The sequence below is a fragment of the Podarcis melisellensis genome, assembly GCF_964234715.1.
Source record: "Podarcis melisellensis genome assembly, chromosome: 16".
Lineage (NCBI taxonomy): Eukaryota > Metazoa > Chordata > Lepidosauria > Squamata > Lacertidae > Podarcis > Podarcis melisellensis.
In genome coordinates, this window is record NC_138533.1 from 5554721 (window position 1) to 5570456 (window position 15736).

Consider the following 15736-nt stretch of genomic DNA (forward strand, 5'->3'; position numbering starts at 1 on the left):
CACACAGACTCCCCCCCCCCCCAGCTCAAGCTCCCATTTACAGATGCCAGTTTTCGGAACAGGTGCTTCTGTCCCTTGATTTATCTCTGATGCCCCCAGGCTCCTCTGCAAAGATTAGCCAAGAGGGGGTGACGGTACTGTATCTGCGTGTCCAGAGGGGGTGTGTCAGAGGAGTCTAATGACGGCATTTTCCACCCCCCACCGCTCCTTGTCTTTTCCTTTGCCTGGTGCTGTGACCCAGTTTCATCATCTCTTCCCAGATCTCATAGCTTCCAAAGGTGAAGAGAAATGGCAGAAGGCTTGGAAGTCTCCCCCGCCCCTTCATAATTCCCAGCGTGGAGTTCTGGGCTCTTAGGAAGAAATCCAGTGCCAACTTCTTCCAGAATGTCTCTCCAATGATCAAGGAAGTGAGTGGTGATGCCCAGGTTTGGGAGAGATTCTCTAAAATCTGTGCGGCCAACTTGGTGTTAAACAAAACTTGAGTTTCGACAATGGGTAAGAGGATTCAGAAAAGGCACCAATTTCAGATAGGGCAACATTGGTCTTGCCTCTTTCATGAAGCTGGGCACTGCTGATTATTATTTTTTTAATGGATATCCGTTTCTTCTATAAAATACTTCTATAAAATACTTTCAGAGAGCAATTGGAAAGGGGGGAAATGGGAAAGGCAGATGGAAATATATTTAATCTGCAGTTGTGGGAAGGCGCAACTCAACTGATGGTGGAAGAGGTCTTGGCATCAGCTAGGTTGCCACTCCTGTATCCACAGAGAGTTTGGTGCAAAGAGGCAGTTCTGCTTTAGCTTCTAATTTCAGCCATTCACTCATTTTTTTTGTTTAAATACAAAATTCCTACGAGAGGTTTGCAGGGCTGAGTGTTCTCCCTTCCTTTTCCCAAGTCATACTGACAAGGCACGTTGAGAAAAATCTGCAACAACAGATGGTAGGGACTCCCACCTTTGCTCCCCGAACACCTGGCACACACAACAACTTTGCCTGCATTCCCTGTGCACAGCTGCAACAAATTCTGTCCGCTCAACCCACAAATTCTATCCGCTCGACCCATAACTTTCAGCCTTGCCCTTTTGGGTTCTGTGAGATGCTCCTAGCAGCAATAACACAGGGCTGGGACTATTTGGTTCAGTTTGCTAATTGATCTTGTTCAGTATTGTCTATACCAGTGGTTCTCAAAGGGTGTGGCATGCCACACTGGTGTGGTGAGAGAGGATGGTAAGTGTGGCAGGAAGACTGATGGACAATCAGTATTATACCTTGGGAATGATTCATGTTCTTATGTAGTTGCCTTGTTTTATACTTTATGGACATCCCATGAAAGACCTACATTGGCTCCCAGTACGTTTCCGAGCACAATTCAAAGTGTTGGTGTTGACCTTTAAAGCTGAGGCACTCAGTATACCTGAAGGAACGTCTCCACCCCCATCGTTCTGCCTGGACACTGAGGTCCAGCGCCGAGGGCCTTCTGGCGGTTCTCTCACTGCAAGAAGCAAAGCTACAGGGAACCAGGCAGAGGGCCTTTTTGGTAGTGGCGCCTGCCCTGTGGAACGCCCTCCCACCAGATGTCAAAGAGAACAACAACTACCAGACTTTTAGAAGACATCTGAAGGCAGCCCTGTTTAGGGAAGCTTTTAATGACTGATGTTTTTATCTATTTTTAATCTTTTGTTGGAAGCCGCCCAGAGTGGCTAGGGAAACCCAGCCAGATGGGAAGGGTTCACATAAATTAATTATTATTATTATTATTATTATTATTATTATCACCATTATTTTATGAAATAGTTGTATTCTACATTTAAAAACGAGCGCTGCTAGGAGCTGTTTCTTTCCCCCCATTTCTTTTTGTTTTCCAAAGTATTTCTTATCAATAAAAATTCAATGTGGCACGAGCAAAGCAGGTTGGCAGGAGCAGGGACCGAGCAACGGGAGCTCACCCCGTTGTGGGGATTTGAACCGCCGACCTTCTGATCGGCAAGCCCTAGGCTCTGTGGTTTAGACCACAGTGCCACCTGTGTACAGTCAGGCAATTGGCGCATCTAGTTGACTACATGGCTGGGAAGCAGCTCTCCTGGGTTTCAAGCAGGGGGCTCCCTTAGACCAAAGCTTTACTCAGAGATGCCAGGGGTTGAACCCAACCCCTTCTACGAGCACGGCAAATCGGTGACAGGTCTCCCCCCCCCCCACAGGAAATACTGTAATGCTTCTCATGCGAAGTTAGGGCTGCCATACATCTGGACATTACTGGGATTTCAAAGGTGGCATTTCCAAATGGTGGCACTTTGTCCTGGATCTTTTTTGTAAAAAAAAAAAAAGGGTCTTCCTAAAAACTTTTCGGGTGTCCTGGTTTTTACTTTCTGAAATATGGCAACCTTATGCAAAGTGAAACGAAGCCACCCTTTAAAATTTGCACTTCTCTGAATTTTGCAATGCGCTTCTCCAACACTTCGAAATTGCATAGAAATGTGTATATTAGCAGAAAGCATGCCTGAAAATAACATTATGTACGAGGGGATTATGCCTTGCAAAAATGTGTAAAATAAATATCAGGCAAGATCACAGAAAATGTGTCTATTTGGAGATGCTGAACATTTTTTCCTGAAAAATGTCGTGCATCTAGAATCAGGGAGTTTTGGGTTGACGTTATCATGATGAGGTCTTTGTTGGACCTCGACATGCAAAAGGGGAAACATGGAGCCAATGTGGTTAAGAGGCCTACAGAAATGTATTTGAGGCTGAGAATAAAAACAGGGGAAATATGTCAATTTAGATTTCCATCAGGGCCTTACCTGCCCCCATGTAATTCTCTGTTCTCCTCGTTGACACATCAGTTTGGGATTCCTCTTTTACTTTTTTTGGGGGGGGGGGGAAGTCATCATGAAAATTCATCAGCAGTTTAGTGAGGATGTTTCCTAAAATAAGAGGCAATTTCCTCCTACAATGTACATTTTTGCAAAAAATGAGGGCTGAACACTCCATTTCTGCAGATCTCTCTCATTTTGCCCATTCCCCCCCTTCCCTCTTCCCATTCTGGGTCTGCAAAATGTATTTCTAAGCTGCCACCGTGCTGGATCAGGCCAAAGAGCCCATCTAGTCCACCCTCCTGTTCTCAAAGCAGCCAATCAGAGGCCCAGCGAACAGCAGCAGATCACTCCCCATTTGTGATGACCCGCAATTAATATTCGGAGGAAAAGTGTGTGTGTGTGTGTGTATACAAGGTGTCAGTTACTAAAATAAAACCAGCCGCCTCCGGGATGTGGCCTTCTGCCCGCTACCGAATTCTGCTTTCGGGATCCAAAATACTACAACCTATTTTTAAAGCATCTGTTGCGGACCTTTGCCTTTTGGGGGACAGATCAGGTTGCAGAGGCTCAGCTGTCTCTAGGCTGCTGGCCACGAGCAATTGATGTCTTTTCCCCCTCGATTATCACGAGAAGGCAGGAGCTGGGGACCTTTGCGGGAGTTTATGGAGGAAAGCCGGCAGTTTCCCCGCAGGGGGAGTTTGACCAAGCAGCATTCTAGTTCACATCAAGGTAAGCATTTTGGTTTATTCTTTCTGCATTTCTTTTCATGCATACACACACACACACACACACAGAAAGAGATACATACCACTTGGCTTTGAGATATCTACCGTTTTAAATATGTATCCTCCGACAGGAGGCTGCTTCCTCCTTTCTTGTGACGGCAGGTTGAAGTGGGTGAAAGAGGGGCACTCTGCACATGCTCGAAGGCATCTTCGTGCATCGCTTCGTATCTGTTTCTTTAAGGAAGGGGCTTGGCCAAAAGATGAGACAGAGGTAGTGCTAAGTGGGCAAGGTTTATGGAGAGGTAGAAAAGAGCAAGATTGGTATAAAATTATGATCTTAGCTGGTATGCTTGTTATTGCATCAGGATAGAAAGAAAAGGATAAATGGACAATGGAAAGATGGAATGACTATGTTTCTGAATATATACAATCTGATGTATTTGAACAGGTAATGACGGAAGATACATGGGGAAATAAATATCAAAAGATTTTGAATAAATGGACAAGTTATAGGAATTGGATAGCACGGGGGGGGGGGAGCCAACCCAAGAATCCAAATTAGAATGAACAATCTGTGCACATGGTTAAAGATCTGAAGAGAGAACAATTTGGGGGGGGGGGTTAAAGGGGAGGGAGGAAGGGGAAAAAATAGGATAAATGAGTAGGGACAAAAGTATATACCATTATGCATAACTAATAGGAGGATGATTTTGATGCATGTTATGGTTAGATTTTCGACTGAATGATTTTTTTGTAAGTTACCGTATTTTTCGCTCTATAAGACGCACCAGACCACAAAACGCATCTAGTTTTGGGAGGAGGAAAACAAGAAAAAAAATATTATGACTCTCAGAAGCCAGAACAGCAAGAGGGATCACTGCGCAGTGAAAGCAGCAAACCCTCTTGCTGTTCTGGCTTCTGGGATAGCTGCGCAGCCTGCATTCGCTCCATAAGATGCACACACATTTCCCCTTACTTTTTAGGAGGGAAAAAGCGAGTCTTATAGAGCAAAAAATACGGTATTCGACATCCCTGGATGAAAGTGTGATTATAAAGAATGGGGGGGGGGAATGGTTTATGGAGTGGTGTTTCATTAAAAAAAGACCCCAAACTCCTGCTCCCTGAGTTAATTCTTCCGGTTCCTTTTCCAGACAGAAACTAGATGAAGGGGAAAAGAAAATGGAACGAGAGAGAGCGAGAGAGAGAGCAGCTGAATAGGGTTAATGACGCTCAAGGCAGGTGATATTCCAGGCCTTGGTGCTGATTCATTGATGGCTTTCGATGATAGCAACTCACCTCCATTCTCCACGAAGCAAAGCATTTATGTCAGTTGCTGCAGCTCAGAGGGAAGATGCATTAAACCCAGTTTTGGCTTGCTGTTATGATCTTGAAGGTATCCACTCTTCTTGAGAAATGCCCAAAGCGGCATCGCGTCATCTACCTTCAGGGTGGTGGTGAAATGCTGCAATTTTGTCCTTGAGAAGGGCTACTGCTCTGTTGGCTGAGCACCTGCTTCACAAGCAGAAGCGGCCAGGTTCGAATCCCCATAGGTATCTCCAGGTGGGGCTGGGAGAGGACGGTGCCCAAAACCCTGTGGCAGGAGGGGATGGCAAGTGTGGCAGGAAGATTCAAGTGCAATTAAAAAAGACAAACATTTTAACATTTCAGTGTAGGGTAGCTTAGTATAGCGTGTATTTGTGCATGTTTGTGTGTATACAGTGGTACCTCGGGTTGTGAACAGGATCCGTTCTGGAGGTCCAGCCACATCCCAAGGAATTTGCAACTGGACGACTGCTTCTGCGCATGTGTGCGACACAGTTTAGCACTTCTGTGCATGTGCACGTGGCGAAACCCACATTTCGCATCCCAAAGTTTACGTATCTAGAGGGTTATGTAAGTGGAGATACGACTCTCTCTTCTCTCTCTCTCTCTCTCTCTCTCTCTCTCTCTCTCTCTCTCTTTCTCTCTCTCTGTGTATATATATATATATATATATATATATATATATATATATATATATGGATATATGGATATACAAGCAGACAGGGTGAGCTCCCGTTGTTTGTTCCCTGCTCCTGCCAACCTAGCAGTTTGAAAGCACGTCAAAGTGCAAGTAGATAAATAGATACCACTCCGGCAGAAAGGTAAACAGTGTTTCCATGCGCTGCTCTGGTTCACATGACCCGGAAGTTACACGCCGGCTCCCTCGGCCAATAAAGCGAGATGAGCGCTGCAACCCCAGAGTCGGTCACGACTGGACCTAATGGTCAGTGGTCCCTTTACCTTTTATATTTTCAGCACCGTCACTGTCCAACCAGTTGAAGGAAGTGTTCCCCCTGCTAAGCATTTTAGGGGAGGGCTTATTACCAGTCAATCCTGGTGCAATCCTCAAAAAGAGCAAGTTCCCTAAAAATTGCCACCTACCCAAATTTCACCAAACGTGCAAAGCAAAGTTCATCCCAGAAATTTTGCACTGGTTTTATTTTGAAAGGAAAAGGAAAAGAGATGGGGGCAAGACTCGCAACCAGAATCATGTCCCTGCATCTGGGTGGTTGCATACTGTATCAGCCACCCAGCTTTGTGCCCTGTAGATCTGAGGAACTACCCGCCCATTGACTTCAGGCAGGTGCTTTCTTCGCTGTATTCTTTCTGGCTCCTGCTAAAAACATTGCCATTTGGGGAAAGCCTAGTCGAACAAGCAGAACGTTGACATGTGTTAGTTAACTTGGTTTTGTTTTTTTATAGCTTATCCTTGATTTTAATTACATTTTGAATATTTTAAACAGTTGTTTTTAACTTTATTCTTTTTTATAAACTGCTGCGAAATTCCTTTTCTTAAAAATAAAAATCAAGTGGTATATAAATGAATTGAAAATCAATCCATCACGCAGATGTATGTTTGGTATAAGGTAAAGGGACCCCTGACCATTAGGTCCAGTCGTGGCCGACTCTGGGGCTGCGGCGCTCATCTCGCTTTATTGGCAGAGGGAGCCGGCATACAGCTTCCGGGTCATGTGGCCAGCATGACTAAGCCGCTTCTGGCGAACCAGAGCAGTGCATGGAAATGCCGTTTACCTTCCCGCCTGCACTTGCAGTTTGAAGTGCTTTTGAACTGCTAGGTGGGCAGGAGCAGGGACCGAGCAACGGGAGCTCACCTCATCGCGGGGATTTGAACCATCAACCTTCTGATCGGCAAGTCCTAGGCTCAGTGGTTTAACCCACAGTGCCACCCACATCCCATGCTTGGTATAGAATCTGTCTTTTCTTCTTTTCTGTCTTTTTCTACATTTCCAAGCACAATTCAAAGTGTTTGTGCTGACCTTTAGAGCCCTAAATGGCCTCAGCCCAGCATACCTGAAGGAGCGTCTCCTCCTTCCATCATTCGGCCCAAACACAGAGGTCCAGCTCTGAGAACCTTCTGGCAGTTCCCTCCCTGCAAGAAGTGAGGGTACAGGGAACCAGGCAGAGGGCCTTCTTGGTGGTGATGCCCGTCCTCCCATCAGATATCAAGGAAATAAACAACTCTCTGACTTTTAGAAGACATCTGAAGGCAGCCTTGCTTAGGGAAGTTTTTAATGTTTGATGTTTTATTGTGTTTTTAATATTCTATTGGGAGCTGCCCAGAGTGGCTGGGGAAACCCAGCCAGATGGGCAGGGAATAAATTAATAATCATAATTATTATTACTATTATTATTTGGCTTTTCTTCCAGACAACCACTGAAAGAAAGAAGGAAGCAAAGAGAACGGAGGGAGAGGAACAACCTGGGTAAGAAACGTTCCTAAACTCTGGATGGATTGGAATGGGGAAACTCGCCTGCTCCATGGGGCCGGGACGCTCAACGAATGCTGGTTTCATCATTAAAGCGCTCTTCCTTCTCCTGCTTTGTAGACATGGTAAGGACTCGGCAGGCCAACTCTTCTGCTATACCTGTTTAAACCAACCCTTTATTCAGAACCCCAAGGACTGGGAAATTACTGTATTTTTCGCTCTATAAGACGCACCAGACGCACCTAGTTTTTGGAAGAGGAAAACAAGAAAAAAAAATATTCTGAATCCCAGAAGCCAGGACAGCAAGCGGGATCGCTGCGCAGCGATCCCAAGTGCTGTCCTGGCTTATGGGATAGCCGCGCGCAGCCTTTCCTGGGCAAGGGGAGCCTTCATTCCCTGCCCGGGACAGGCTGCACACGGCTAAGGCTCCCCCAAGAGCTGCATTCCCTTTAAAGAGCGCATGGAGTGTGTGTCTTGGGGGCTTTTCTCTTCTCTTCGGGAAAAGCTCTGAAGAGCCGCACACATGCTGCACGTGGCTCTTTAAAGGGAGCGCTGAGCAGAGCCTCCCGCCTGCATTCGCTCCATAAGATGCACACACATTTCCCCTTACTTTTTAGGAGGGGAAAAGTGCCTCTTATAGGGCAAGGACTGCAGCTCAGTGATTGTACGAGTGTGCTGCTGAATTCTCCACAGTTATCTTTGCAATTAAGGAGGGTGGAACAAAGTCTCCCCACCCCCCACTCAGCTGCCCCATGTGATCCAGTGGATCCCTGCCAGCATGGCGCTGCAACGGACATGGAACTGTTTTATATGTCGGAAGAATTTGGTCTTATAACTTATAATTTATTACCTTTTAAAGTACCTTTAAAAAAGCAAAAAAGCAGAGTCCTTTTCGTTGGGGATAATTCAGATGGAAATTCCCAGGTGTCAAAAAAGACTATTTATGCATGCCACTACTGTGGCCCATGTTCTGTTAGCCCAAAAGTGGAAAACGAGTGAGGTCTCAACCAAAGAAGAGTAGCAACTTAAACTGACGGAATACGTGTAGCTTGCGGGTTTAACATATAGAATAAGAGGACAAGAAGAATGTACGTTTAAAGAAGACTGGAAAATGCTGACTGAATAGATGGATGAAAATTGTGTTCATTTAAAAACTCTGGTAGCATTAAGATAAATTCAGCAGTGAAAATAAGTTTTGATGGAAATAACAACAACAACAACAACAACAACAATAATAATAATTTATTTTTACCCCGCCCATCTGGCTGAGTTTCCCCAGCCACTCTGGGCGGCTTCCAATCAAGTGTTAAAAACAGTAATGGATTACTGAATGGTTTAGTTCCGGGGTCAGCAAACTTTTTCAGCAGGGGGCCAGTCCACTGTTCCTCAGACCTTGTGGGGGGCCGGACTATATTTTTTTTGGGGGGGGATATGAACGAATTCCTATGCCCCACAAATAACCAGATGTGCATTTTAAATAAAAGGACACATTCTACTCATGCAAAAACATGCTGATTCCCAGACCGTCTGTTGAGAAGGCAATTGGACCAGATCCAGCCTCCAGGCCTTAGTTTGCCTACTCATGGTTTAGTTCATGTAAAACATGCAAGGATGTATGGAATGCAAAATGAATCACGGAAAGAGAAGAAGGGAAGTCATTGATTTATGGTTGTTTAAATGAATATTTTCAAATGTAAATCAGAATGTTTTACCCGACTCTGATCTTCACAGCTGTTTTTTTCCTTTCTCTTCCTATCATTACCATCGTTGCTTTTTGGGTTCTGCCCTGCAGCATATTCCCACTGCAGGATCTTGCGCTGCAACTCTGAGTACGTGGCCGCCACGCTCAACTTGCGTGGCCCCAACAAGCACTCCAGCTACTGTAACACCCTGCGCTCCTACTCCCGCTGCACTCGCAGGACGGCCCGTACCTGCCGCGGGGACCTCGCCTACCACTCTGCCGTCCACGGCATCGAGGACCTCATGATCCAGAACAAGTGTTCCAAGGAAGGGCCAACTTCGCCACGGCGCCCTCCTGCGCCACCCCCTGCACACCAGGGTTTGGAACTCCCAGAGATCTGCGATTACGAGAAGAGCTTTTCCCGGAAGCACAACAGACCCCCCACGTACCAGCACTGCGCCACGTTTGGGGACCCCCACGTACGGACCTTCAGCGACGAGTTCCACACGTGCAGAGTGGAAGGTTCCTGGCCGCTCCTGGACAACAACTATTTGTTTGCTCAAGCGACGAGCTACCCCGTCTTGAAAGGATCAAACGCAACAGCTACTAGCAAGGTAAGAAACGGTGACCTCTACAGGTGTCCCATTAAAGTTTCCCATGGCTTGTTTCATTGGTGGTGTGACCAGGGAGATAGCCTCATAATTACTATGGGCATTTCTAGCAAATTGCATCTGTGGCGTTTGCCCTCCTAGGTGTGCTGGTCCCATGGGTTTCCGTGAGGCGAGGTCCGAGTCCACTCCGAGGTCGAGGGAGCAGTGTTGAGGCCGTCCGTCAAAGCTGTAGCTGGGTCCAAGGCAGGAAGTCGGGTGAGGTCAGGAACTCTGGCAGAAGAGCAGGACCAGGAACAGGCTACCAACAACGTTGCTCCCGCAACTGGGACTGGGGCTGGCTGGCTTTTATCTGCCCCGAGGCATAGGGCGGCCCCAGTCCACAGGTGACTCACCTCTCCTGGCCTGGAGGCGAGCACTCCTCCTGTGGGAACTTAGTTCCCTCTGCCTCTCTGCCCTGAGCCTCTGCAGCTCAGGAGAGGCTGGAGGGTTACTGGACCCAGAGGCAACCTCAGCCTCCCCCGACAGGGCTGAGAGTGGAGCACCTGCAGGCAATGGGTCCTCCATCACCTCAGGAGCCAGAGCAGACTCAGCTGGTGCCTGCACCTGAGGATCCAGCACAGGTGAGGACCCTTCAGGCTCAGGCCCCAGCCCTGGCTCAGCTGGTTCTGGAGGCGGGGAATCCTGTGCAGGCTGGGATTCCTCAGGTTCAGCCTCCAAGTCCGAATCCCAGGCCATCACACTAGGTGTGTGACATCATACTGGGTTCATAGGGAAAGGGTTAACTAATTGTAAAATGACTAACCAATGGGAACCCAGGGGGAGGAGTTAGAGTTAGGGTGGAGAAGACAGTCTAGAGTTAGAAGATAAGATAAGTCTGGGTTGGACTAGTCTGGTGTGAGAGAGTGAGAGAATTTGTTAAGAGGCGTCAGTCAAACAGTTGAGATAATCAGTCAGAAGGTATTAGGAAGGTATAGGCCGGTAAAGAAACTAAAGTTAAGATACTGACACGAATATCATTGGAGAAACCATAAACTTGCTAATGTCTGTAAAATAAACTTGGGGTTTTTTTTGGTTCATTTTTAACAACTGTCTGGACTCAGTGTTTTACCAGAGAGTAACTGGTTAGTGGCAGCAGGGAAGCGAGCACAGTGGTGGCACAGGGATCAATAGACCGTTAAATGTCTGGGGACCCTGTGTGATCACCACAGTGTCAAAGATTCCAACACTGTATATATCAGAACCGGAAAGCCTCAGGCCAGGGGTGGGGTTCATATGGGGCTCACCCCTCCCACTGGACTGGATAGCCAGGGCCTTCCAAGTCTTCTCTCGCCTCTTCTAGGGGGAGGAGACCCTCCAGATCTGGCAGAGCTAAAGATGGCCCTGAAAAAGGCAAGCACAGCCGTGGTCACCATGCCCTATACAAAAATTATGCCACAGGAGACACATTTGGAAGTTACACAACACCACACTTACATCTCCGTTCAAACCAGGGATGGATCTACACTGAACTGTTGTAACATTATGAGAACGATATTAGATATAATTCAGGGACGTCCATCTCCCAAGAGACTGTGATCTACTCCCAGTATATAAAAAAACCTGGAAGTGATCTACTGATGGTCATTGGTGGGAGGAGGAGCATGCGTGGGGTGGGGTGGGTGCAGGGGGAGGATTGCCCAGAGTGTTGGAGCTTTTTAAGGGGGGGGACTGCCCAGGGTTGTTTTGGGAATGATCCCGTGATCTACCACGAGCAGTCGGGGATCTTTCGGTAGATCACGATAAAGTGGTTGGACATGCCTGAGTTATATCATTCTAAAACATCACAGGGCATGCTTGTTAATTAAAGCGGGTTTTACCTTTGTTTTTTTTTCTGTGAAAAGCTGTCTCTCTACTGCTGATGGCTGGTTGCTCTGCGCAGCCCACCTTTGTTGCATTTTAATAGCGTGTTATGAACGTTAAAAGTAGGACGTCATGTGTCCATATAGGTTATCAAAACCCTTATTTAACGTTAAAAACCACGAGTGTAGATCCACACTAGGACAACAAAAGCATATGAACCCACACTCCGTAGGAATAAGAGAATAAGAGAGGGAATAAGAGAGGGAACCAGAGGTGGGTGGATGTCCCCCAGTTTACAGAAATTAATGGCAAGTACCAATTTTTGTTTTTGCCAATGAATATTCTATGAATAGGATGCAGCAGAGCAGGATTCCCTAAGGACAGGGCTGGTTTTCCCTGCAGCAGAACAAATACGAACAACCCTCCACAGTGCCTTTCTCCCAAATGCAGCGTCAGCCGAGGAAAACTCTGCCTGTTTTATAATTCTTTGCAAAAGTATGAGCAGAGGCCCAAGTGGCTGCCCTGCAGATGTCAACAACCGGGAAACTGCCCAGGGCTGATGCTATCACTTCCCTTAAGGAGCGCTGAGTCCCCTAGGAGGACTCTTCAAGTTCGTACATGGAGAACTAGAGAGGAGGAGAAGAGAGATACCTGAGAGGACGTATATTCTGAAGCACACAGGGCTCTTGGATGGCCATCTGCCAGAGATTCCTTAGCTGGGATTTCTGCATTGCAAGGGCTGGAACAGATGACTCTTAAGATCCCTTCCAACTCTATGATTCTCTGAGTCTCTCTCTCTCTCTCTCTGTGTGTGTGTGTGTAAAGGACCCCTGACAGTTAAGTCCAGTCGCGGATGACTCTAGGGTTGCGGCACTCATCTTGCTTTACTGGCCGAGGGAGCCGGTGTTGGTCCGCAGACAGTTTTCCCGGGTCATGTGGCCAGCATGACTAAGTCGCTTCTGGGTGAAACCAGAGCAGCGCATGGAAACGCCATTTGCCTTCCCACCGGAGCGGTACCTATTTATCTATTTATTTGTGCTTTCGAACTGCTAGGTTGGCAAGAGCTGGGGCAGAGCAATGGGAGCTCACCCCATCGCGGGGATTCGAACCGCCGACCTTCTGATCGGCAAGCCCAAGAGGCTCAGTGGTTTAGGCCCCAGCACCACCCACATCCTGTGTGTGGGTGTGGGTGTGCATATATATACACACACACACACACACACACACACACATAAACATATGTATATGCATACATATATGTATATATATATACAAACAGATACACATACCCACTACCCACAAACATCCAAAAGTCCTGCTGAAAATCTGTCAGGATTTCAGTGTGCATTTCTCTTCCCTGTACATACTTTTGGAAAATAATAAATGGCTCAGCTATCAGACTCCCAGGGAAGATTAAATGGCTTGGGCACACATGGAGAGCCTGAAATGGTGTTGTGGTCTAAACCACTGAGCCTCTTGGGCTTGCAGATCAGAAGGTCGGTGGTTCAAATCCCCACAATGGAGTGAGCTTCCATTGTTCTTTCCCAGCTCCTGCCAACCTAGCAGTCCGAAAGCATGCCAGTGCAAGTAGATAAATAGCTACCACTGCGGCGGGAAGGTAAACGGCGTTTCCGTGCGCTCTGGTTTCCGTCACGGTGTCCTGTTGTTCCAGAAGCGCTTTAGTTATGCTGGCCACATGACCCGGAAAGCTGTCTGTGGACAAACACCGGCTCCCTCAGCCTGAAAGTGAGATGAGCCCCTCAACCCCATAGTCGCCTTTGATTGGACTTAACCATCCAGGGGTCCTTTACCTTACCTTTTTACCTCTCTCTTTTCAGCTCACCATCATATTCAAGAACATGAAGGAGTGCATAGACCAGAAAGTCTACCAGGCAGAGATCGACAACCTGCCAGCGGCTTTCGAGGACGGATCCACGAACGGTGGCGAGAAGCCCGGAGGGAAAAGCTTGAGCATCCACGAGCGCACACCCGGGCAGCACGTGGAGATCCTCGCCACCTACATCGGCACCACCATTGCCGTGCGCCAGGCAGGGAGGCAGCTCTCTTTCTCCATCCGGGCGGCAGAGGACGTGGTGCGCTCCTTCACGGAGGAGCAGGACCTCCAGCTGTGTGTGGGAGGCTGCCCGCCCAGCCAGCGCATCTCCCAGACCGAATGCTGCTGCAGCAATGGAGCCATCCCTGCTCAGAAGGCCCAGCTCCTGTGCAAGGAGAAGCTACCGGTGGAGGACGTCTACTTCCAGTCGTGCGTCTTTGATGTGGTGACATCGGGAGACGTCAACTTTACGCTGGCTGCGCACGCTGCCCTGGAGGATGCCAAAGTCTTCCACCCGGACGCCAAGAAGCACCACCTCTTCCAAAGCGACGCAGCTTGCGTGTCCCATTGCTCGGCCTTCCTCCTCGCCATCACGTTGGTCCTTTCAGCGTTGCAGCTACACTTCTGAAGGTTTCTGGGGACTGGTGGAAAGTTGTATGGTGCTAGTTTGAGAGGATAGCGAATGGGGTTGACTCCCCCAGAAGTATGGCTGTCAGCAAACATGGGACAGGACAAACTGTAAAGCTGTAAGAATCTGGGATGGATGGAAGCAGGGTACCCTGACCTTCAAAGCTTTATTAGGGAGAGGAAAAGCTGAGAGTGGAAATGGTCAAATCTGTTGATTTTGACCTCTCCGCTCCTCATTCCTCAAATCTTAAATTCAGCGTGTCACACTTCCACATCATTTTTTATTTATTTAACAAATCCTCATGAAAATTTGTCAGCGTTTTGGTGAGAATTTCTCCTAATATGCACATTGTTTCTGCAAGCAATTACTAGGAATGCATTCTTGTACACTATTTTACCAAAGTTATGCACACTTTTCACCCTAGCAGATGCATATTTGTACACTTTTTCTTTGTTAGACAGCTGCATCGTAAAATTTGGAGAAGTATGGATTTCTAATGACATCTGTGCTTCAGTTGGCGTATTATTTGGCGCTGCAAGTGGCGAATATAGGGCGGGACAGGGAATTATGTCTGCTTACACTCTTACTGTGTGTGCCCCATGTTCTGCCTGACACCCTGTTAAGCTCGCCTGCTCGTCTCAGGTACAGTGAAGGTCATGGCACCATCTCTAGCACTGAAGTCTTCTCTAGTCAACTGCCAATCCAACAGCCTTCTCTACATGAACCATAAGGGGGACACCATCTTGGGTTTTTTTGAAGGGTATTGGACTAGATCTTTTGGGTGCCTTCCAACTCTACAATGCTATGATTCTCCTCCATCTCAGGCAACAAAATGGCTTTGGTAGTCTTGAATCAACAAATCTCAGTGTAGCATGCCCAGGAGAACATTCCTCTCTGGAATGAGAGGAATGACATCATGGCCTGTTGACTCCAGGGCAAGCCTACTGATATGAGGAAGACTAATACTAAGGGACGCGGGTGGCGCTGTGGTCTAAACCACAGAGCCTAGGACTTGCTGATTGGAAGGTCGGCAGTTCGAATCCCCGCGACAGGGTGAGATCCTATTGCTCGGTCGCAGCTCCTGCCAACCAAGCAGTTTGAAAGCATGTCAAAGTGCAAGTAGATGAATAGGTGGTGGGAAGGTAAACGGCGTTTCCATGCGCTGCTCTGGTTCGCCAGAAGGGGATTAGCCATGCTGGCCACATGACCCGGAAGCTGTACGCCGGCTCCCTTGGCCAATAAAGCGAGATGAGTGCCGCAACCCCAGAGTCGTCCACGGCTGGATCTAATGGTCAGGGGTCCCTTTACCTTTACTCTAATACTAGGGGACGGGGTGGTGCTGTGGTCTAAACCACAGAGCCTAGGGCTTGCCGATCGGAAGGTCGGCAGTTTGAATCCCCATGATGGATGAGCTCCTGTTGTTCAGTCCCAGCTCCTGTGCACCTAGCAGTTTGAAAGCACGTCAAGTGCAAGTAGATAAATAGGTACTGCTCCAGGTGGGAAGGCAAATGGTGTTTCCGTGCACTGCTCTGGTTCACCAGAATCGATTTAGTCATGCTGGCCACATGACCCGGAAGCTGTCTGCAGACAAATGCTGGCTCCCTCAGCCTATAGAGCGAGATGAGTGCGGAGCCCCAGAGTCGTCTGCGACTGGACCTAACGGTCAGGGGTCCCTTTACCTTTACTCTAATACTGCTGATGTGTGCATTGCAACCTTAGGCCCATATAATGTGTGCTAATTGAAACCTACTGGATCTGATTGGGGAGGGAAATTATTAAGGAATGTAAATAAGAAAGGGGGGGGGAAATGATTAATATATTAAAGCTGAAGAC

At 47.7% G+C, this 15736-nt stretch overlaps 1 protein-coding gene across 4 annotated transcripts; it reads left to right on the forward strand.

Annotated features, from left to right (window-relative positions):
* The first annotated feature begins 234 nt into the window (after positions 1-234).
* On the forward strand, positions 235-15034 carry LOC309358526 (hemojuvelin-like). 4 transcript variants are annotated; one of them, XM_081891757.1, is made up of 4 exons: positions 235-425; positions 7252-7435; positions 9103-9605; positions 13280-15034. In XM_081891757.1, the coding sequence occupies exons 2-4, from the start codon at positions 7342-7344 to the stop codon at positions 13901-13903; spliced, it is 1221 nt and encodes a 406-aa protein (XP_081747883.1). In that variant the 5' UTR covers positions 235-425; positions 7252-7341; the 3' UTR covers positions 13904-15034. The 4 variants fall into 4 exon arrangements, with proteins under 4 accessions (XP_081747883.1, XP_081747881.1, XP_081747880.1 ...); XM_081891755.1 differs by having other exon boundaries at positions 235-407; XM_081891754.1 differs by lacking the exon at positions 235-425 and adding an exon at positions 3385-3544.
* The last annotated feature ends 702 nt before the right edge of the window (positions 15035-15736 follow it).